This window comes from Physeter macrocephalus, chromosome 9, assembly GCF_002837175.3.
Source record: "Physeter macrocephalus isolate SW-GA chromosome 9, ASM283717v5, whole genome shotgun sequence".
NCBI classification, from domain to species: domain Eukaryota; kingdom Metazoa; phylum Chordata; class Mammalia; order Artiodactyla; family Physeteridae; genus Physeter; species Physeter macrocephalus.
In genome coordinates this window covers 19,798,029-19,821,890 of record NC_041222.1, presented here as the reverse complement: position 1 = coordinate 19,821,890, position 23,862 = coordinate 19,798,029, and the positions used below count along the sequence as shown (strand labels likewise).

The 23,862-nt window shown below is 45.4% G+C and overlaps 1 protein-coding gene across 9 annotated transcripts in view; it reads right to left on the bottom strand.

The window, feature by feature from the left end:
* ABCA1 (ATP binding cassette subfamily A member 1) overlaps positions 1 to 23,862 on the bottom strand; it is a 145,021-nt gene that overhangs the window by 46,591 nt on the left and 74,568 nt on the right. For 8 of the 9 annotated variants that reach the window (XR_003681173.2, XM_028493741.2, XM_028493734.2 and 5 more), the window contains exons 8-16: positions 17,052 to 17,144; positions 11,727 to 11,967; positions 9,799 to 9,938; positions 9,319 to 9,435; positions 5,453 to 5,650; positions 4,505 to 4,710; positions 3,740 to 3,916; positions 1,964 to 2,186; positions 83 to 304 (exon numbers count right to left, since the gene is read on the bottom strand). Coding sequence is in view for 8 of the 9 variants with exons in the window: in XM_028493741.2 (XP_028349542.1) it covers positions 83 to 304; positions 1,964 to 2,186; positions 3,740 to 3,916; positions 4,505 to 4,710; positions 5,453 to 5,650; positions 9,319 to 9,435; positions 9,799 to 9,938; positions 11,727 to 11,967; positions 17,052 to 17,144 (1,617 nt within the window). In the remaining variant the exon portion in view is untranslated. Of the gene's footprint in view, positions 1 to 82; positions 305 to 1,963; positions 2,187 to 3,739; positions 3,917 to 4,504; positions 4,711 to 5,452; positions 5,651 to 9,318; positions 9,436 to 9,798; positions 9,939 to 11,726; positions 11,968 to 17,051; positions 17,145 to 20,966; positions 22,106 to 23,862 lie in introns of those variants that run through there. The other variant, XM_028493740.2, reaches the window with a different exon arrangement.

Here is a 23,862-nt window from a genome sequence, read left to right as displayed (position 1 = left end):
CTCAGCTTGGATTATAAAGCAGAAGTGAAATACCAGGTGCGGCTGTGACTGCGGCTACTGCAGAAGAGCCAGAGTTACTCACCGCAAAGATCTTGAGTGTGAAGCCCACGTAGTCTTGCCACGCCACACACAGGACGTAGGGCAGGTACAGCATGAAGTAAATGATGCCTCCACAGGCTGCCGCCAGGTTGGCTCTGGAGAAGAGCGTGCTGATCAGAAAGCACTGCAGGATGGTCACCACAGCGAACACGGACAGAAAGACAAACACCACACTGGGGTCGCTGTAGGGCAGCAGGTTTCCTAACTGGGAAGGAAGAGACCCAATAAGACTGTCAATAAGCAATGATCTATAGGAAGCAGCCAGGGCTTATTCCTGCTCATCTTAAAGACAAAACAGAGGAACAGTGCCGTTCATTTTTCTGATGAGTGAACTGAAATCTACCGAAGGGAAATGACTAGCCCAAGACCACACATCAAAGTCATGGTAGAGCCAGAAACAAAACAAAGTCCAGGCTTGATATTCACCAAGGTTCATCTCAACAGACAATTTTGTTCTTTGTTTTTCCAAGAAATAGTATCACCTGGATTCTCCTTCTTCTATAAGGACTATGACTCTTGGCACCAAGAAAGAACTGCGGGAGACAGCATCCCACATGGCTTCTCCCTCTGAGAGCCAAGGAGAATGGTCAGGCCATCTTAACATCCCCCATGAGAACCTGCTATGGATTCTGGATCTCCACAATCATCCAAACTCTGTGGACTTTTCAAGTGTCTCTCTAGCAGTTGGTTCTGTTTCAGCAGGACCCACCAGCGCTCAGCTGTCACAGAGTGGCTCTCACCCACCAGCCACAGGACCTCCGCCCCGGCCACCTAGCTCAGCCCTGGCAGTCAGACATCAGAGCATGAGGGGGGCTTGACTTGAGCAAGAACTGCTCGGCCACAGTGTCAGGTGACCTCAGTGAAGTCCTTAACCTTCCTTGGCCTCATTTCCTTGTATGTTAAATGGGTTATTTAGTGAGGATATCACAAGACAGCACACGTACGTGATTTAAACAATGCTTTGGCAATCAGTAAGTGCTCATTTGTAATGAATAGTAGCTGGTATTAAATTAAATGTTACTTCCTTTCCCTTTATACCCCTCCTCTTTTAAAAACATTTATTTTTTAAACAATGCATCCTTCAGTGAAATAATTGTGAAAAAATGGCATATAAACCTATTAAGGTAAGGGGTGGACACAGAACTGCACTGTACAGAGTTCCCTTCAAGGAAGGACTTGTTGCCTGGCTGTCAGCAGACAGCCTCAGGTGTCAACCCCTCTAGGTTTGTCCCAGCTGCAGACAGCTGCCTGGCCCTGGGGCACACCCTTCCAATGACTAATTGAAGGGCCTGGGTCTATGCGGTGTCAGGGAGGGAGGCCTTGGGGTAACCTAAAGGGCTGGACACTTCAGCTCCGCGGCAACAGTGCCCAGGGAGTTGGCCGTGCGTCACAGTTCAACTCCTCCCTCTGTTCAATCCTGTATCCTCCCCATCCCTTCTAGAGGTGTGGATCCCTAAGAAATACCCATGCCCAAACTCTGTCTCAGCCTCTGCTTCCAGACAATCGTAACGTGCAACGATATCTACGCTTCTGAGTATGGTTTTTAGAAATTCTGGCAGAATTACCACCCAATACATCTAGGAAAGTGAGTAACTCTCTGATGCTGCCATGAACCATTGCCAAACAGCATGGCGTGCTCACCTGGGACACAAGACCCCTAGGTTCAGTCCCGCTTAGCTGCTAACCAGCTGGGTTGACTCTGGACAAGCTGCTGCCCTTCTCTCGGTCTCCCTTTCCCCAACTGTAACATGAGGGAATTGCAAGGAACAGCACATGTGACCCCTTCCCTTGCGAAGACTCTGTGCCTTTCCTCTGCTCACATAGCCCACGGCGGGGCAGGGAGGGGCCGCTGAGGCAGCCTTACCTTCAGGATGACCACCAGCAGGCCGGCGCTCACAAGCAGGGGGATGAGGCTGCTGATGAACCAGCTGAACCAGAGGATGCTGTTGTCCAGGCCCATGATGCGCATGGTCTCCTTCAGCCGCGCCTCCTTCTCGTACACGATGCCCTTGATGATCACAGCCACAGAGTAAATCCAGGCCAACGTCATGAAGAGGGGCATTGACCGGCTCATGACCCGCAGGAAGCTGGAAGGGCGGGGGGAGGAGTAAAGGTGAGTGTAAGCCAGGCTCCTGGGCCAACACCTCTGGGTCTGCATGCAAGAGAAAGCACCAGCATTGAGCCCGAGACGGGCAGACCTGAGCACCCTGACAGTTACGCTTCGTGAGTGGGGTAACACAGTGATGAAACTACTGACAAAGTGATGCCAAAGAAAACTTTGAGGGCTTGCTTTAGTAACCAGATAGCTCTCAGATGTCATTAAGCTAAATGGGGGTGATTTTAAAGTACTAAACCCAAACCAACAAAACCAAAAAACCGACTCATTCTGTCATGAAAGTTCAACATCTTCAAGGTCATCTCACTATCAGCTTGCCTTGCATAACTGTTAACGACAGATGGTGCAGAAATACACTTCAGGCAGCTCTTGTCAGTAATATTTCAGATTTCCAAAGTAGAACAGGAGATGCAGTGAAGTAAAAGGAACACAGAATCTGGACTCTGAAACTCAAGGTTCAAGTCCCAGCTTTACCACTTATGCACTTACTGGCTACGTGACAACAGGCAAAGGCTCTGAATGCCTCTGACCTCTCATCGTGTTCCCATCTTAATACATCCTTTCTAGGGGGACTTAATACATCTGGCCTAGGGGGTCTCTGGAAAAGTCTTCCTTTGGAAAATACTGCCTAATCTTTCTGAAGGTGAAACACAAGATAAATCCAGGTGACCTAGAACAGCTAGAGCGAGCCCTGCAAGGAAATGGGCTGTTCAATGCAAAGCAGGGAGAAATACAAGGAGAGGAACCCTTCTCCCTCTGCACTCTCTCTGATCTCTACACACACACACACTCTCCCTCACACAACAGAGAATAAGAGAGTTTCCAGAATTCAGAAGAGACATGACATATTTCAGATGCTTGCAATAACTACACCTCTGCCTATTCTCTCCCTCACAAGAAATCACTGGCTCCAAAGGCACAGTCCCCAGAGTGAGAACCTGGCAGCACAGTGACTAAGCACTAAAAGATTATCTAAAATGTCTAAGATAAAAAGTCCTTGTTCGGTTTTATTTGCATTGTTTGAAAATGTGGTTTACCACTTATAGAGAGGAAGAAGAAAAACTGACACGAAGTCTGCTTTTATAGGTCTAGAACGCTGTGCCTCCGTGTTTGGGGGACGTGCGGATGTGTCTGGCGTGTGCTCATCATGACACATTTTTAACTTGCAGATTGGGCTGATTTTGACTGAAAGGACAGAGTATAAAAAAATAAAAGTTCTGGTAACCATGGACTAGAAAGGAGTGAGGATTACTGGTGACGTGGCTCAAACTGTCAGCTATCTACACCTGGCATCTTATTTCCTGAAAATGCCACAGAATTTCAAAAACAATTTTTTTTTTTTGCAGTAGCTACAATCTTGTTTTAACCAATTTTTTGACCAGTATCAACACACATATAAAATAAATATAATCATTCTGTTTCCTCCCTTAACGTGGGTGTGTGTGTGTGTGCGTGCGTGTGTACACACCACCTGGGGACAGTGTTAACCAGTTAAGCGAAGGTGGTGGCTCGCTGGTAACTTACATGTCATCAACGTAACAGGGGTAGGGCATCTGCTGCATGTAGATGCCAGTTTTCTTCTCTGTGCCCGTCAGCACCCTGATGATTGCCTGCTCCACCACATCCTGCAAGTACGCGAAGCCCCCCCAGACGTACCGCATATCCTCAAATGGGTCAGCCCGAGGACCGGGGTCCCAGTACCTTAAATCAAACCACAGGCGATCAAACATTCCTTAGAACCATACAATAAAAAAAAATTCAGTCACCCACAATCCTATCACCATTACAGAGCCACTTTTCTTATTTCTGTGTCTTACTTTCTGGTCTCAGCTGACACGTACACATGTTTTTAAATAAATATAATCAGAATGAGCAAACCACTTGTTGGTTTGGGTTTCCCCCCCTCTCCATTAGCTCCCTAACAATGCAACAAGTAGACGGGCCAAAATTTACTAAACCATTCCCTTTTATCTTGCTTATTTGCTCCCTTTTATAAAAAGGGATAGTGCTAGCACAGAGAACCTAATGTCTTTTTTTCCTGTTGATTTAATTCCTCAGGACTAATTCCCTTGAATGGAAATGCCGAACCAAAAGATAATGATATTTTAAGACCTTTGAAATAGTTGTCTCCACAATGAATGAGCCAGTTACACCAAAATCATGCCACCAATTTGAGTTATACTTTGTTGGAAATTTTTACCAAATTATTAGTTAAAATAAAGTGCCTCCACTCACATTAGCTGCTCTTGACTTTCCCAAGACTGGCTGGTACAATGGGATTCAACTTACCCATCCTTGATCTTATTCGTCCTCTCCACATTGTCAATATCCATCCGGATCTTGTACTTGACGTGATGGGGCAGCTCGACACTTCCAGGAGCAATTCCAGTGAACACGATCCCAGCCCAGAACTTCCGCTCATCCAGTAGCTCCATGGACTTGTTGATGAGCAGAACCTCTGTTGCCACTGGTTCCAGCTTGTTCAGGTTCACACACTGAAGGAAGAACAGCCGTCATGAGAACGCCGATGGCCAGGAAAACAAGCAGTGGCCAAGGCAGAATCTATGCTAAGAGAGAACCGCTAAGTGCATGACGTTTTTTATCCTCACTCTCTACTCCTCTCTCAAGTCATTCTCCAATATTCAATTGAAAATGGGTTGTTTTGGTTTTTAACTGCAATTCAAGCGAAATGTTGGAAGTATTTAGAGGTAAGTTGCCTATATTGATTTTTGTGTAAGGAAAGAGGTTTAAACCTCATTTTCGCTTCTGTTTTCTTAGTAATTTTGAGTCATAACAACTAACCAAACAGAACAAAAAAACCTTTCATTTGTCCCTATTAAGTCACATATCATTTTTAGGACTCAATTTTTAAAGTGTAATCGGTCCTATTAGATTTTAGATAAGTTTCGTAAGTAATGCTTTTTTAAGGGAATGCTTTGTTGCCATTAGGTATTGGGATATCAAAACACAGGAAAACCTAGAAAACGATGGATAGAGACATTCCTGAGTCAGATAGAATAAAGCTAGAAGTTAGGTCTGTTGATTTACTCATTCAGTCATTTAACTAACATTCATTGAGTACCTTTTTGTACACTAACCCTGTGTTAGGTGGAGGGATACTACTGTAAATAAGATGACACATTATTTCTAAACTTTACTCCAATCCAAACCTTATTGCACCATCTCAGAGAAAGAAGCCAAAGCCTTTTCTAAGTGGTCCGCAGAATAGATCCTCACCTCCATGAAGCGAGAGATGCTCTGGATTGCCTGGCTGGTCTCATTGAAGGCTTCTCTCCAGGTGTACACAGAGCCATTAGTGGACTGCACTTCCTCTGGGTGCTTGGCCAGAAATGCCACGATATCTCTGGCTGTCCAATCTAAGCCTTCCAATCGTTGTTCCCAGAAGTGGTCATTGCCTCTGCTGTCCAATAGCGTCTGCCATTCCAATGACAAAGTACAAGTAGTAAACACCAACTAAGTCTTAATGAGCATTCTATGGTTTACAAAACCCTTTCACATACCTTGCCTTTTTAAAAAATCTTCATAGAAAACTGTGAGATAGGTAACCCAGTGTTTCCATTTTACAGGTGAGAATACTGGGCTCTCGGATTCTACTGCACCTTCCCACTGCATTATATCTTCTTCCTCTTTTGAGACCCAGGCTGATGAATCCTCATAAAGACCTTAATCTCTAGATTGAAATAAGACACATCTACTTCTGCTGTTTAGTTTGGGAAAAGAATTCTGCTGTTAAACCAATACTATCTTTTCCAGTTGCGGGATGCATGGGTCATGATGCAAAGGAGGCCTGTCTTCCATTTCTTATTCCCTAGCTGGCTGGCTCTCCACGTGGGTCAACATGGAAGAGAAGGAAAACCAATCTGGTGCTCAACCAGCAGGTGCAGAGGACCAGGGCAGAGGCCTGCAGAGATGTGCTGCCAGAAAAATGGGTCTGTTTCAACCTCAGCTCATGGAAAGGAGAATCAGCTGCAACTCCTTTCACACCTTTGAGAACGTACATGAAGCTCTGGCTCTACTGAAATGGAATCCCTAAGGGGCCAAACTCTGCTATTTTTTAAATCAGTCTTATTTTTACTAACATATAAGCTTTTTCCCCATGTGCCTTCATATTTATTATTATAATGGGAGCATAATAGTTTTTATAGAGTATATAAACTATAATTTCATTAACTATGCCCATACCATAGCATTTAGTCTAATTTCTCACAATAACAATTATTATAGCAATAACATTCTCTCTCATATGGTGACTTCTTTCTTTAAAATTATTTCTGTATGGGATATATCCCTGAGGGTGTGTGAAATGCAGATACACAGGATAGCACATTTTTTATGGCTCTTACAATTTTCATTCCAAATTGTTTTCCTATAGGGAATAACAATTTATACTGTCATCAGTTAAGACATGTATTTTTGTTAACAAAATAGGTACAAAATTGTACCTCACAAAGGTTCACAGGGGTATGGGTTAGTGATTCTGAAATGACTTATTTGAGACTTGAACTGAGCAAATAAGACCTGAGTGTAGACACGTGGCATTTGGGGTGAGGCCCTCCCTGGCCAGTGTGGCTTCTCAGCAATATGGCCAAGGAGGGCAGCAAGGCTGGAGAGATATGCCCAGTGAGATCACTGATCACATGGCTGTTCTAGGGCAAGAGAGGGGCCAGGAGACCAAAGATCCCCCTCAGAAGCAGTGGCCAGGGAAAGAGCAGAGGCTTGAGATGAAGGAGACAAACAGAAGCTCAGAAAGGAGAACAGTTTAGTATCAGTGGGTTACATGACTCAACGGAGAAGCACCTCCAGATATGTGGGGTGACGTGACGGGTGTAGACAGAGCCAGAGACAGCAGAAGATAAGCGCTACCACAGAGTAGAATGGTAGCTGCCGGAGGCTGGGGGAAATAGGGAGGTCAAAGGGTATGAAGTTTCAGTTTTGCAGTACAAAGAGTTCTGAGGCCCTAATGTACAGTGTGGTAACTATAGTTAATGATACTGTCCTGTATACTTGACACTTGCTGAGAGGTAACTATGTGAAGTGAGGGACATGTTACTTAGCTCCATTGTGGAGATCATTTCACAACGCATACATATATCAAAACACCAAGTTGTACACCTTAAATACATACACTTTTAATTTGTCAATTACACCTCAATAAAGCTAAAAAAAAAAAAAAAAAATGAGCTACCCCAACCGACGCAGAAGTCTCAAGCATTGCCTTGTGTACCAGACGCAAGGCTGCAGGGGGTACAGAGGACTGAGTGGCCCAAGCTTGTGGAGTGAATAGTAGAGAAGAGAAAGCAGCTGGAGGAGGCTCCTTCGACTTCCGCCTGCAGGCTGATGAGTCTCCATTTGGTGTCTCAGCCTAACCAGCCCCCTACACTCCAGGCCCCAATACCCACTGGCCTGTTGGACATTCCCACCGTCCACCAGCTAGAAATCAAGAATCATCCTGAAGCTGCCATCTCTTTCACTCCTCCACAATCAAACAGTCACCAGGCTTTGCCTCCAGCCAATGCCTTGGCCACCTACTTGCATAGCCTCCGCCCTGGACTCTGCCTTCCACCTTTCCCCTCTTCAATCCACCTGTCAAACCAGAGTAATAGCTCCCCTGGCCTGGCACCCTTTCATGGTGCTCCAGAGCTTAAAGTAAAGGTCCTTGGCTTGACGCCCAAGGCTCTCCAAACCACACGCCATGCTCTTCTCCCCAGCCACAGCTCCTCCATTTCCTATCACACATCCTGTGTTCTCCAGCAGGATGCCTAATGAATGCCATGGCCATGTTGGCAAGCACCTTGTCCCAGAAGAACTGAGAGCCTGCGAGCTGCTGGAGCATCCAAGCCAAACCCTCTATTTAAGAGTAAGGGAAGCATCTGTCTGCCTACAGACTAAAACTCATGGAGTTCCTTCGACAGGGACCCTCATCATCCTCTGAGACTCAGAAGGAGAGAAGTCCAACAAGTAGAAATGTACATTCTAAGGAGAGGACCAGGAAGAAGACACCTGAGACCACACCTAAGTCTATGGCACTGTCTGTGGCTGGACCACTTGAATCCCTTCTGGAGAAGAGACTAGAGTCCAAAAGAGATCCATCCTTGAAGGGCATAAGTTGTTGTTGTTATTACTGTTAGTCAGAAGTATTCAGTCAATCCATACAAATTATTGTTCATGTTTTTCTGACTAAAGTCCCTTGGTTTTTAAAGGCTCCCAATTTAAGAATTAAATTGCAAGACTAGTGCAACAAAGATGACTCCAGCTTTCCCCTCATTGGAAGACCACCTGCATATCGTCCCTCCCAGGGCATCAAGGGACAGTCCTCAGCCTGGGAGAGTACCTCCCAGGGTAGATACCTCCTCTAACACCCAGCTGCCCCTCCGATCAATGAGGTGTCAAGAAAAGAAACCTGGCAAAATCCATTCGTGCTTCTTAATAGCAGCAGGAATAAAAGGAAGAGGCCTCTCTCACCATGGAGAGAGGAAACAGTCTAATGATTCTCTGACTCAGCCCAAGGCAGGATGATGCGATTAAATGGCACTCAGGCTCAAGCAAAGGAGACATTCCATTCTTGCTCAGACTTCTCCGCTTTTGAATCCAATTGTCTCTAGAGCATTTATCCCTTTTCAAGTGGTTCTGAAGCACTAAGTGCAATTCCCCTCCATGCAGTAACAGCAGCTCTACACTCACACGGTGCCTCGGGGAATGAGTATCTCAGGTCAGACCAGACCTTTGCTCACACACACCTCTGTCCAAGACCCACTAGGACATAGTAGGGCTAAGTAAGATGCTGTGGCTCTAGAGCCAGAAATGAAAATAATCAAGGTCCTGTAATCACCAAACTCTTGCTCCAAATACCAGCCCTAGGTTTCTTGGAAATCTGATTTTGACTATCAGACACATTGATGCTGATGTGCATGAAATGGTGTGATTTGTGCACCGTCACCTGTAGCTCTGCCAAGTGATGGGCCTGAGGCTTGAGCGATGCTCAGTACGTCTGCACTGGTTCAATGTAAAGAATCCTCACCTCAGTCACTTCTGGGAAAGTAAAGAGCATCAATCAGGTACACGGTAATCAGAGGGACACTCACCCGGACAAGGTCCACTTCTGGGCTGCTCTCCATGAAGGTCCAGATCTTGGGGCTGAGCTCTTGCCACATGCCTTCCAGATCATGAAACACAGCCAGTTCCTGGAAGGTCTTATTCACCTGGAGTCAAACGGGGAGCCAGGGGCAGCAAAAAAAAAAAAAAGAAAAAAAAATATAGAGAGAGAGGCAGAGACATGAGAACTCAGCTGCTCCCTGAAAAGATGTTCCATCACAGAAGCCCTTTTCCAGTCCCTTCCATTCCCAAGAAGTGTCTGCCTGCAGCAGTGATTCAAATACCCAAGGCTGGAGAGCTGGCCCTCAACGGTCAGCTTGGGCCTGAGTCAGACTGGAGGTTCTCACTCTTTGGAAATCCCACAAGAGCCATGAGTATACTCAACACACACCATCCGAAGCCACCTTTATATTTTTGTCCATAATTCTAGGAGGATTCTGTAGAGGGCCTCTTGGGCCTAGGCAGCTTACCTCAGCCATAACCTGCCTTGTGACTGGAGTGTCAGGTGTATACAGGATCTTCCCAACAAGCAGGGGCTTGAGAGCTTTCCATATGATGCGGGAAAGAGGACTGGACTCCAGATTCTTCATCAAATCATTGCAATAAGGAGCTATGAAGAGGATGAAAGGCAAATATTTGTATGCATGCTCATGTACTTGTAGGAACTAACAAGAGCTTTGGAGCCAGCTGGTCAGTCATGGGTTCAAATCTCAGCTCTGCCACTTAATGGCTATGTAACAACATCACTTGTCTGAGCCTCAGTTGGCTCCTCTGTAAAAATAAAGTTAATGACATCTACTTGGCAGAGATGCGGAGAGGATTAACTGAGAGGCTATCTGTGGAGCCCCTAGAACGATGCTTGATAAATAATCAGAGCTTATTATAACACTGATGATGGATAACTCACAACTGAGACAATATGGAAAAATGTTTATTATGCACAATCCTTTATACCTCTAGATTTATAACTCTAGATAGCTTGCACCAGTCCTCACCACTTTGTTTTTATTGGAAACAAAGAGCTGAATTCAGACTTTAGTTTTCAAGCAGAAATTTTAAGTTTCCCTTTAATTAATAGGTCTCATCACAAGTATATATAATAAATGTAATAAACATCCCAAACTGAAAAATCCAAATTTATAACAGATAGTAGGGTTTGATTATCCAGAAGGATTCCTGATTTAAAAAAAAATTTCATTCTGGGTTCTTTTAGATACTAAGTATCCTCTACATGCTACAGAGATAATTTTTTTTTTAAAGAGGATTTTCTCACAGTTATATCTGTTGTGAAAATGAAGGTTCCCTTGGGTTGACTTACAAAGTGAGGGAGCGGAGGGGATGACATTTCAGAAAACTGCCTACAGGGCCCTTCCCTTCAGGCTCGCAAAGCAACCTGCCATGTCTGGAGTGCTTCACTCCAGAGAAGAATAAAAGGTTCTTGTGTCACAATAATGCACAAAAAGCCACCTTACTCAGTGTCTGAAAGACACACCTGCAGTTAGAAATGGAGAAAGGCTCACTTGCGTCATATTTTCAATGAAAATGATGCCACTGTCTAAAACAGTAACACTGGCTCCTGGCTGCCACCAGGCACAGGACACACATCCCCACAAAACTGCCCGAGTGTGGGGGGCAGATATGGAGTTACAAGGTTCTTTAACGCCACCTTGCAGCTAAGAACCACAAACAGCAGATCACATGTCCGAGTCTGATGGCACACACACACCACCATGAACAGGTATTTTGGAGGCCATGTGGTTTACTGAAAAAAAGCATGGAGCCAGGCAGATCTGGCTTAATCCTGGCTCTTGCCGATTAGCTATGGTGTGGCTTTGACCAAGTCGCTGAACCTCTCTGAGCCTATAAAATGTGGGGTTATAAAACCTTCCTTGCAGGGTTATTGTAAGGGTTAAATGAGATAAGTTAAATACAATGCATAGTACATAGGAAATGTTCCCTAAATGTTAACTTTTATTATTGTTGTTGTTACTGTTAAGTCTTTATTGTAAAGCATACCTCAAGGAGAGGGAGGGGAGAGGGGAGGGGCAAGGGAGAGGAGGAGGAGGAGAAGATACTTGATCACTTTGGGAACCACCCTCTGACATCCCCCAGAAAACTGAGGAGATTGGCTTTCAGTCATCCATTCACTTGATAAACACACTGCACGACTGGGATGTGCCAGGCCCCATTCACACAAGTGGGGACAGTTCACTGGTCAGGAGAAGATTCCCTCCTCTAGGAGCTCAGTCTGGGGGGCAAACAGACAGGTGAACAAACATCCACCGCTGCTACGTAGGATGAGGATAAACACGAGGAAGCAGGTGCCACAGGGGACGCGGGGCTGAGCCTGGAACCGAGGTGGGCTGGGGCCAAGGCTTGGGTCTGCACGGACACTCACTTGTAGAATTGTCATAGAAGGTGCCAGCATCGTCCTCAGTGCCGTTGCCTCCAAAGAGGGCTTTGTAGTTGTTGTCCTCATACCAGTTAAGGGACTTGATCTTCAGGCCCCCACCCTCGGGATGGCCACAGACGATGCGGGACACGGCCTGGTAGATCTGGGTGGAGGAGCTGGAGCTGTTCACGTTGGTCAGAAACATCACCTCCTGCCGCATGTCACTCCAGCTCCTCATGCTGAACAGCTGGTGGAGGGATCAGGAGGAAAAAGAGAGGGAAGAGCGGGGGAAGGTCGAAGACACAGAAGAGGAATAAACAGGTTAATTTCTTGACCTCGCCAAAGCCTCACCCCAGAACATATCTTGTCTGATGTTGCCTCTCAGAGGCTCACCGCTCTGTGATGGGATTGCCAGAGCCTTGCTACTCCTCTGTGGTCCAGGGACCAGTGGCACCAGCGTCATCGGAGAGGCTGTTTGAGGTGCAGGTTCTGGTCTATCTACCTACAGTTCAAATCTGCGTTTTCACGCGGTGCCCAGGTGACTCCTAGACACATTAGAGACTGAGAAGCACCGCTTAGCAGTTAGGGGAGCCCCTGGTGATGGGGGCTTTATCTCATTCGGATGATCACTGAGTTTACAGAAGAGGATGCTTTCTCTGAACGACTATGTGTTCATAGGCGTACATCAGGAACCGCTCACACCCTCGGTCACTGCCTCATTTCTAAAACACCTCAAACTTCAGTGTGGAAACTGAGGGGCCCTCTGCCCCCGGGCCGAAGAGGTGCTGGGTGTGAAGTCCCCATCCTCGTCTCGGCTGAGTGTCGGCCAATGGGAAGAGCGCATGGTGGGGTCCGAGTTTGAATCCCAATTATGTCTCTCGTTAGCTCACAGCCTTCAGAAAGTCACTTCTCTGAGGGCCCAACTTCCCATCAAGATGATGAAGCTAAAACAGTGTGGCGAGGAGAAAATCACACGATATCTGACATCCCAGAGAGGGCCCAACACAGAACAGTCCCTGCCGGAAGACCCAGATGCCCCAGGCAGCCGGGGGCTGAGTCTGGGACTCACACGTGACCAGCTCTTTGTCTCACACACCAACGTACTCCAGCTCCGTGCGGGCCTCATGGCCCAGTGGCTCTTACAATTCAGGATTTATAGAGCACTTTGTATTTCCACACATTTCACAATAAATCATTAAAAAATCCCTACATTCTTTGACATGCCACTGCATGTCCTCACCGCCTGGAGGGCTGAAGCGTGGTGAGCGGAGGGGAGTGGCTGCGGAACCCTGCACTTGCCCTGGAGGTGGACTAGGTTCCGACTCCGGGCCCAGTTTTCCATCTCACGGAGCCTGCTGGCTCTGGTGAGTGACAAGGTCCTGGGCGCCACAGAGTCCGCCTTTGCCTTCTGCCTGCAAGGGGAACCAGGCGCCCCAGAGGCGGTCAGAGATCACAAAGATTCCTCCCTCCAGAGGGAGCATCTAACACCGGGAGAACACAATTAGGTGGCCTGCTTTTCCTGAGTTTATCTTCTCATCACCTGTATGAGGTATACAGACGGGGAGGGGAGAGGTAGTCAGACCACCTCTCCTTTCCTTGGTGGGTACAACAGCCCTAGAGATTTTTAAACGACAGCAAAAGCCACTCACTTCTCTTTCTCACCACCACCATCCCCCAATCAAAAGGACAAATTGCTCCCCACCTAAAGCCAGCACATCTTTGGACAGAAGCACCATAAATGACTGAGTTATTCCAAGCTCTGGGCTCTTCCCGGAACCTGTCGCAGGGGCAAACTCTTACTCGTTCTTCTACACCTCAGCTCCCACTCCACACCTCCTCCGTGAAGCGCTCCCCCACACAGGGAAGGGGGCCGCGCATCCTCCAGCCCACGGACGGTGGCGTTTGATCGTCATCCGTGGAGTGAAGAACCACTGACTCACTTTCTCAATCCACTGCGATGGCCTCCTCCTGCCCTCGCCCCCATCAGTCTCCTAGCGTAACAGCAGAACCATAAACGACCCGCATCCTCTAGGTCACACCAGGCGTCCCTGCTCCGGACCCTCCACTGGCCTCCCATCTTACTCAGTGTAAACCCAGCCTTGGCAGCCCTGCATGGCACTCACCTCCTGCTGTGACCTTACCTCTGACTCCCCTCTCACTTGCTCTCTTTGCTCTGGCCACGGCTGGGCTCCTCCCTGGTCTTTATTTTATTTTTTTAACATCTTTATTGGAGTATAATTGCTTTACAATGTTGTGTTAGTTTCTGCTTTATAACAAAGTGAATCAGCTATATGTATACATATATCCCCATATCCCCTCCCTCTTGCGTCTCCCTCCCACCCTCCCTATCCCACCCCTCTAGGTGGTCACAAAGCTCTGAGCTGATCTCCCTGTGCTATGCAGTTGCTTCCCACTAGCTATCGGTTTTACATTTGGTAGTGTATATATGTCCATGCCACTCTTCTCACTTCGTCCCGGCTTCTCCCTGGTCTTTACATACATCTCTTCATCATGTCCTACATCAGTGTCTTTGGATTTACGGTTCCTCCTGCTTGGAGTGGAGGCCCTAGTGTCATTCCCTTCAGGCTCAGATGTCACCTGACCAGAGAGGACTTCAAAAATCAGCCCCCTTTAAAACACCACCTCATCGCCCTCCAGCCTCTTACCCAGCTTTAGTTTCCTTCATGGCAGGCATCCCTGCTGTCACATTATACACAGACCTGTTTATTTCTGTCTCTCGCCCCATGTCAGTCCCACGAGAACAGGGAAGTTAGTGCGCTCGCTGCTGAGTCCCCAGCACCCGGATGTGGCAGGCACCTGGTGGGTGCTGGGCAGATAACGGAGACACCGTTTTCTGCCCTGCCTCCCCAGGCTCACCTTCCCGTCACCCAGATGTGACACTCATGTCCGCTCTCACTCATCTGGCTCCAAAAGTCCCCATTCCCAGCCAACTGCAGGCCCTGTTAATCCATATTTTCTTTCTTTGAAGAGTCTCCTTTTTATTCTATTTATTTATTATTATTTATTTATTTATCTATTATTTTATTTATTTCAGTTACCATCAGGGTTCAGACAAAAAGTGGGCTTAAGTAGCAAGAACATGGGCTTTCGAGGCCAACGGTCCTGGGTTCGAATCCCAATTTTGCCAATTAACTTACTAGGTGACTGTGGACAAGTTGTCTAGCTCTTCTGAGCCTCGGTGTCACCTGTAAAATGGGCACAGTAGGACCCACTCACATCTGTCATGTGGATTACACAGGGAAATTGGGTGAAACTGCATGAACCAGGGCAGCTTAGCTCCCTTTTCCTTTTCCTTTTAAGGGTTGTGCTTTGGTCAAACAACCAACTTTCTTTCCAAACATGGAGCAGATCAACAAGCACACTTATTTATTTATCTTCTCCCATTTGTCCCAGAGAAATGGCAAGTTAGATAATGAGTCACTCGTGGCAAAAGTGACTTGATTTAGTGTTCCACTGAGAGGAGCAGGTGGCCCTTGCTGTCCAGGACCAGGGAACAAGCAGGGCACAAGGAAGCAGCTGCCAGGAACAATGTATATTGTTCAGTTGGAGAGGTTCTACCACATGAGCTATAGGAGCATCACATGCTTTCAGTTTTTTTTTTTTTAACCCCAGACAAAAGGCAGGACAGTGATGTAAGAGGAAACAGCTGTAACCAGATCGTGAGTTTAGAGGCAGCCTCCCATGTTAAAGTCCCTGCTTTGCTTTCTCTAAGGCTGGCAGGGACCTGCAGAGTAGTACGGGGCATATCAGTGTCAGCTAACGGGGCCCAGGAGAAATGACTTGCAGGGAAGGTTCTGTTTCTCATTCCGCCTCCTGGAAGAACCCTGGGAGACCCAGCTTCTCCACCTACAGAGTGGTCACCAGCGTTCATAACCGGAAGAACAGATGGCAGCCTGGAACAGGGCTTCTCCTCCTGAAAGGGACCCAAAAGCCAGGCCTCTCCAGTCAGACACACATGAGCAGAAATGAAAAACAGAACAGACCCAAAAGCAAAACACTAATAAATAAACAGCTTTGAATCTCAGTGTTTTCTCTATTTTCCAAATGTTCTGCATTTCCCATAGTGACCATGCAAGCCTTTATTCTTAGGAGACATAAAGTGAGCTTTGATATTTGAGAAAAATGATACAAATCCCAAAAAATGACTTAGAGAAGCAACTCATAATAAGACTGGACCAAGTCTGAGAGAATTTCACCATGAATTATTCCTACCCAGTGTCTTAAACATTAAGGCCTACATGGTTTCTGACCACCATCCCTCAAGCTTAGCTCTTTACACACCTGGCTCCAAATGGTTCCCCCTTTCCAAGTCTAATCTGAAACAAGGCTGGGTGTCAGAAAGGGGAGCACATGCTGACTGGGAGGCAGAGGAATGGTTAATTGCTTTTTGTAAGTTAGGCCCCCTGATCCTGTGACAAAGGTTATTCTAATATGCTTGTAAACATGTGGACCCGAAAGGTAAACTCAACTTTTATCAGGAGACTACATTCCCAAAGTTGAACTCAGAGCCCAGATATTTACAAGGGAAAGATCTGAATTAGGGGTACCATGTTCTTCCCTTCAGTTAGCAAACAAATGTTTTGGTAAAAAGACTGTCTTGCTTTGCTACTGAAAAAGAAATAAGGATGGGCTTCCCTGATGGCACAGTGGTTGAGAGTCTGCCTGCCAATGTGAGGGACATGGGTTTGAGCCCTGGTCCAGGAAGATCCCACATGCCACGGAGCAACTGAGCCCGTGAGCCACAACTACTGAGCCTGCGCTCTAGAGGCCGCAAGCCACTGTTGCTGAGGCCCGCATGCCTAGAGCCTGTGCTCCGCAACAAGAGAAGCCACCACAATGAGAAGCCCACGCACTGCTATGGAGAGTAGCCCCCGCTCGCTGCAACTAGAGAAAGCCCGCGCACAGCAACGAAGACCCAACTCAGCCACAAACAAATAATTTATTAAAAAAAAAAAAAGAAACACAGAGAACTTGCTGGTAAGACAAATACAGTACACGGAGGATGAGGAGGAATCATCCTCTTTACAAATGGGTCATTAACTAGGGGCCAAGAGTAATTATGAGAGAAAGTTCTAGGCTAGATATCAGGCCTTCAGCCCCTAGCTAATTAACCTTGAGACAACTATGAGTCTTGGTTTCTTCATCTCTAAAGTAAGGAGATCAAATCAGGTAATTTTAAGATCACGGATATAAAGCTGATTTTACATTTCCTATGATATTCAAATCAAAAAGACCCTCTGAGCCAAACTCAGGGTGGAAAAAAGTGATAGTGGATGATCTGCCTTCTGGGGCTGAAAAGAAATGACTTACCTCTTGAGCCACAATCCCAAGACTATCCAGCAAAGTTTTTGTGGCTTCAGCCAGCTCCTTGCTGGGGAAGGGAGATGTGGAGTTTAGTTCTGTCTGCAATGAGAAAAAAAAATACTTTGTTTCTAAACTCAATGTAAACCTGAAATCTGTATTTAAAAATAAACAAGTTAATTAAAACTATTCACAATCTTGAGTTTAAAACACAAGAAACCCACTCTTAATCAAAATAAGACACTAAAATTATTCTAACTGTATGTGTGCACGTTGTTCATCTCAGATAAGAATTACTAATTCTTTGATGGATGCTTTTAAAGAGTATAGGAATGTGTATTTTAAACTAGTTGATATGCAAGAGATAAAAATATCTCGTGTGTGTGTGTGTCCAATGCAAAGTTGACCATAAATTCCCAACTCTGTCTATGATTCTGCAAGAAAGACAACGTGGGAATGGTCTTGAGAAACAAGTGTGTGATGGCTCACAAGAAACGAAGACAGTATAAAGTTTCCAAAAGCATGGAAAGAAAGAATTCTCTTTCATTCCACTCAAGTCAGCACTGTTTCTAACACTGGAAATTTACTTATTTTTAATATATTAAAATTAATTTTAAATAATTTAAAAATACTTGTTTTTATGTCTAGTTTGAGTCAAATCGTAATATGCCACCTAGCTGCATGGCAAATATAAGCAAATAATTGAGGTCCAAGGAGAAGCTAGGTTAGGGCAGAAAGCCTAAGCTAGAGAAGAAATAGAGCAATGATGCCCAGGCTCTGAGGCCAGAACCGCTTCTGAGTTTTCAGGCTTCCAAAGAAAAGAGGACACAGGGTCAGTTTCATCACTCCTATTTGTCAAATAGGGGGAAAAACGTCTCCAGGGAAAAACCCATCTTTCCTTGTTGCTTCTACGGGCATCATTTTATTCAATATCAGACCCTCAGAAATCTAGAGAAGGCTGAACCATTTTGATATTTGTTATATATCAGAGATTGCTGTGAAATCATAAGGCAGCCTGCATGGAAGATGGCTGAAAGTAGACGGAGCTCATCATTATCTCTGGGAAACAGCAGCCTGGGATGTCTCCCTTTAAAAAGAACTCCAAATGCAGAAGGCTAAGTTAGTATCATGATCTCATCATAATATCTTAGCATAATCCCAAATGTACATTTCTGATAAAATCTGTCTAAAAGTTCTCTGGAAGATTTCATCCAGCCTGATTCATGAGCTCTTCTAGAATGGCTCACTCGCCAGAGACCAGCCTTCCCACACTCCCAGTCCTCTGATGGGCCCATGCTTTCCTTGAAATGCTGCACTCCGGTAGGTCTCTGTGACACAACTCGCAGGCTGTGTTAATGATCATTCCTTCCATGAAGTAATTATGAGCAAAAACAGGTGGGGGGCTTTTTGTTTGCTTTTTCTTTCTCTCTTCAGGTTCACATTACACCTGAAGGCTACCACACTAAAAGTGGAACCTACAGAGACCTTGGTAAGGAAAACTTTTTACATAACGAGAAGTCTTTATGTCTTTTTTTTTTTTTTTTTTTTTTTGCGGTACGCGGGCCTCTCACTGTTGTGGCCTCTCCCGTTGCGGAGCACAGGCTCAGTGGCCATGGCTTACGGGCCCAGCCGCTCCGCGGCATGGGGGATCTTCCCGGACCGGGGCACGAACCCGTGTCCCCTGCGTCGGCAGGCGGATTCTCAACCACTGTGCCACCAGGGAAGCCCCCAACGAGAGGTCTTAATTGGAAGATATAGGAGGTGAAAACTGTTTCTGTGCTTACCATGAGGCCCACAGAGGATACAAGTTCAGGATTGCACAACAAAACAAAAAATGCTAAATTACATTAATGTAAACATTTAAAACTTAAAATGTGGTAGTTAATGCATTTCTTTTTCAAGTCTGAACTGAAATAAGATTCGTATCACTCTAGGGCGACGTGGAGTGACTACAGAACCCTGGGCAAGTGGCTTCAACTCCCCATGCCTCCACTTCCTCAACTCCATAGCAGAGTAAACGATAATGTGCACGTGTCACAGCGCCTTCAAAACATTAAACCAGAGGCCATGTGCAAGCCCCTGCACAGTGCCTGGCACACCACAGGTCCTTATAATTATAAACAATTCCGTCCTCGCCTTTCTCTTCCCTTCCTCCAAGGTTTACTACCAAAACGGAAGGGCTAGTCCTCTGCACACAGCGTTTTCCAGTTCTTAAAGGGATATGCACCCTCCCTTCTGTCTGTCTCTGGGTGAACTTTTCCTCTTGTCGAGGTGCCCTTCTCCACAAGGCAGACAGCTAGAGTTGTCAGCTCGAGGCAAGCATATCAGCCACACTCCAGTGTGCTATTTCTAAAATTATAAATGCTCCTCAGCACAAAGCCAAGACATCCTCATCCTTAATTCCTGATGGCCTGGGGCAAATGCTTCTCTCTCCCCTATAACCCTTTTTCTTAGTGTTTGCCAAACTGAGAAACAAAAGATAATATTAAGTGGATGACAGATATACTTATATTGGTATATATTTATACTATATACACAGAAAATTTCCCCAAACTTGACATTTAAATGGAAAAACCTGAAGCAAAATCATTACCTATGATTATGTATATATATATATACACATACACACACCTTTATCTTAATGTATATTTATGTATACCCTCTATGTACAGTAAGTGATACTGATTTTACTTTTATAGGAGTAATTCAGTTTCCTTTTCTTTATACAAAACAAATGAGTTGATTAAAAGAAAATATGAAATTAAAAACCAATTGCACTTGAATACAACCTAAATCATGACAGATGATTTAGAATAACCAGGTTTCACCAACACAGTGTGGTCTCAGGAACTCCTCATCAGAACCACCTGAGGTGCTTGTCAGGCGTACCGACGCCCAGCCCCCGAGACCTGAGTGAAAAGCTAGACATAAGACCCACAAATCCTTAGGAAATTTTTTGCACACTGAAGTTTGAGAACCACTGAGGCACAGCACCTGGACAATATTCACACCACTTTTTCACAGTATTCTTTGCACGAGTGTGGCTGTTTGTGCATTCTATATCTGGTCCATACAATGCTGTCTGCTTCAGACTGTGAAGCAGTGACAAGAAGCCAATCAGTTTAACTGGCCTTGCATGGGATCCAAGATAGTGCCAAACGCATCTGCGGCCAGGTACGTCACACCAATTGTGTACACAAGTCACCAAGTGCAAAAGGCTAGCTCTCTGAACCCCCAGACCCAACACTGGCCGGTTGTCCCCACTAGCAAGCATTCCCCTGAAGGAGACAAATCAATGAGCAGTTCACGTTGTTCTGAGAATATGTCTTCCCCATCTGAATGAATTTAAATCTTCATTGGGTAATGATTTTTCCTTCAGGTTTTTCCATTTAAGTGTCTTAACTTTGGAGCAAGCTTATTCTTCTTGTTTTAGAAGCTACACAATTCAGCAAAACTCCACACACACAGCAGGGATTACTGCATGGCTGTCTCACCCATGAATATAGTTAACCATGGACATAAAGACCTCATTACATTTGCTGTGGATTTCAGACCTTTAGATATTCAAACTCCATGCAATACCGTATCTTACTATACGAACTTGTCAACAGACTGAACTTTGGTTTGTTTTGTTTAATTGATTGATTCAGGTTTTGGTCTCAAAGAGAAAAACACTGGCTAAACCCATCCATAAGTCATAACTAGAATAGTCAATTTCATTTTTTTGGATCCTTTTTACACTAATCATTGTTTGAGATTAAATGCTCCGAATTCATTAACATAAGTATTGGCAACCTGTAATCAGTACAAACTAATTTCCATTTTCAAAGGAGTGCTGATTGGAGTTACACATATAGGTGTGGGTTGACATCACAGGGTTAAAAACACACACAATTCAAATTCAACATCAAGTTTAAATCTTACATTATCCAGGTATTTTGCTCAAGACTTCATTTCACTTTTTTGTGCTTGGACACTATAAAATACAGAGAGGAGACTGATGTAAATCAGATTTAATATTACAAATTAATGGGAAAAGGATGGGCTATTCAACCAGTGTTGCTGAGACAAGTCGTTACTCATATAAGATAGTAATTTTTTGGTTTGCTCACCCCCCGGGGCAGGTAGGAGCTGGGAGCTCAGGCTCAGGCTTTGGAGGTCAGACCCCAGGGAGAGGACTGAGGTTGGCTATGTGAACACAGCCTGAAGGGGGCTAGTGTGCCACAGCTAGCCAGGAGGGAGTCTGGGGAAAAGTCTGGAACTGCTGGAGAGGCAACACAGCATTGTTTCCAGGTGTGTGAGGAGAGGGGATTCCTGCTCCGTGTGCCCACAGAAGGCAGAGCACCACCTAAGTGAACTCCAGAGACAGGCACAAGCCACGGCTATCAGCTCAGACACCAGAGATGGGCATGAACCGCTAACGCTGCCGCCACTGCCACTCAGAATCCTGTCTGCAAGCGCAGGTCACTACCCACACACCCCCAGGAGCCTGGGCGGCCCACCACTGCCAGGGTCCCGTGATCCAGGGACAACTTCCCCGGGAGAACGCACGGCGTGCCTCAGGCTGGTGCAACATCACGCCGGCCTCTGCTGCCACAGGCTCTCCCTCCATTCCAATTATGACTACTGTAACCGTACCCCTCCCTTTCCCTGGCCTGAGTGAGCAAGAGAACCCTAATCAGCCGCTGCTTTAATCCCCTCCTGTCTGGGCAGAGAACAGACGCCTGAGGGTGGCCTATACGCAGAGGCAGGACCAAAACCAAAGCTGAACCCCAGGAGCTGTGCAAACAAAAAAGAGAAAGGGAAATTTCTCCGTGCAGCCTCAAGAGCAGCGGATTAAATGCCCCCAATCAACTTGATAAACCCTGCATCTCTGGAATACCTGAACAGACAATGAATGCTCCCAAAATAGAGGCAGTGGACTTTGGGAGCAACTGTAGACTTGGGGTTTGCTTTCTCTGTCTGATTGGTTTTGGGTTTTATGTTTATCTTAGCTTACTTTTTAGTGCTTGTTATCATTAGTGGATTTCTTTATTGGTTTGATTGCTCTCTCCCTTTTTCTTTTTTTTACTTTTTAAAATTTTTTATCTTTTTATTTTATTATTTTTTCCATTTTTATTATTTTTTAATTTTATTATTCTGTTTTTTCCTTTTTTCTCTTTTTGTGACTGTGTATGTTTCTTTGTGTGATTTTCTCTGTTTAGTTTTGCTTTTACCATTTCGTCGGGGGTTCTAGCTGTTCTTTTTTTTTTTTTTCTTCCTTTTCTTCCTAGCCGTGTGGCTGGGTTGGGGGTTCTAGCTGTTCTTTTTTTTTTTTTTTTTCTTCCTTTCCTTCCTAGCCGTGTGGCTGGCAGGGTCTTGGTGCTCCAGCCGGGTGTCGGGCCTGAGCCTCCGAGGTGGGAGGGCTGAGTCCAGGACATTGGAACAGAGATCTCCCGCTCCATGTAATATCAGTCGGTGAGAGCTCTCCCAGAGATCTCCATCTCAACACTAAGACCCAGCTCCACGTCGGGGGTTCTAGCTGTTCTTTTTTTTTTTTTTCTTCCTTTTCTTCCTAGCCGTGTGGCTGGCAGGGTCTTGGTGCTCCAGCCGGCTGTCGGGCCTGAGCCTCCGAGGTGGGAGGGCTGAGTCCAGGACATTGGAACAGAGACCTCCCGGCTCCACGTAATATCAGTCGGTGAGAGCTCTCCCAGAGATCTCCATCTCAACACTAAGACCCAGCTCCACCCAATGGCCAGCAAACTCCAGTGCTGGATGCCGCATGTCAAACAACTAGCAAGACAGGAACACAACTCCACCCATTAGCAGAGAAGCTGCCTAAAGTCATACTAAATTCACAGACACCCCAAAACACACCACCAAACGCGGCCGTGCCCACCAGAAAGACAAGATCCAGTGCCACCCACCAGAGCACAGGCACCAGTCCCCTCCACAAACCACTGAACCAACCTCACCCACTGGAGGCAGACACCAAAAATAACAGGAACTATGAACCTGTAGCCTGCAAAAAAGAGACCCTAAACACAGTAAGTTAAACAAAATGAGAGGACAGAGAAATACACAACAGATGAAGAAGCAAAGTAAAAACCCACCAGACCAAACAAATGAAGAGGAAGTAGGCAGTCTACCTGAAAAGGAATTCAGAGTAATGATAATAAAGATGATCCAAAATCTCGGAAATAGAATGGAGAAAATAAAAGAAACGTTTAACAAGGACCCAGAAGAACTGAAGAGCAAACAAACAATGATAAGCAAAACAATAAATGAAATTTTAAAATTCTCTAGAAGGAATCAATAGCAGAATAACTGAGACAGAAGAACAGATAAACGACCTGGAAGATAAAATAGTGGAAATAACTGCCACAGAGCAGAATAAAGAAAACAGTAAGCAAAACAATAAATGAAATTTTAAAATTCTCTAGAAGGAATCAATAGCAGAATAACTGAGACAGAAGAACAGATAAACGACCTGGAAGAAAAAATAGTGGAAATAACCGCCACAGAGCAGAATAAAGAAAACAGGATGAAAGGAATTGTGGACAGTCTCAGAGACCTCTGGGACAACATTATATGCATCAACATTCGAATTATAGGGGTCCTAGAAGAAGAAGAGAAAAAAAAAGGGTCTGTGAAAATATTTGAAGAGATGATAGTTGAAAACTTCCCTAACATGGGAAAGGAAACAGTCAATCAAGCCCAGGAAGCACAGAGAGTCCCATACAGGATAAATCCAAGAGGAAACATGCCAAGACACATATTAATCAAACTATCAAAAATTAAATACAAAGAAAAAATATTAAAAGCAGCAAGGGAAAAGCAA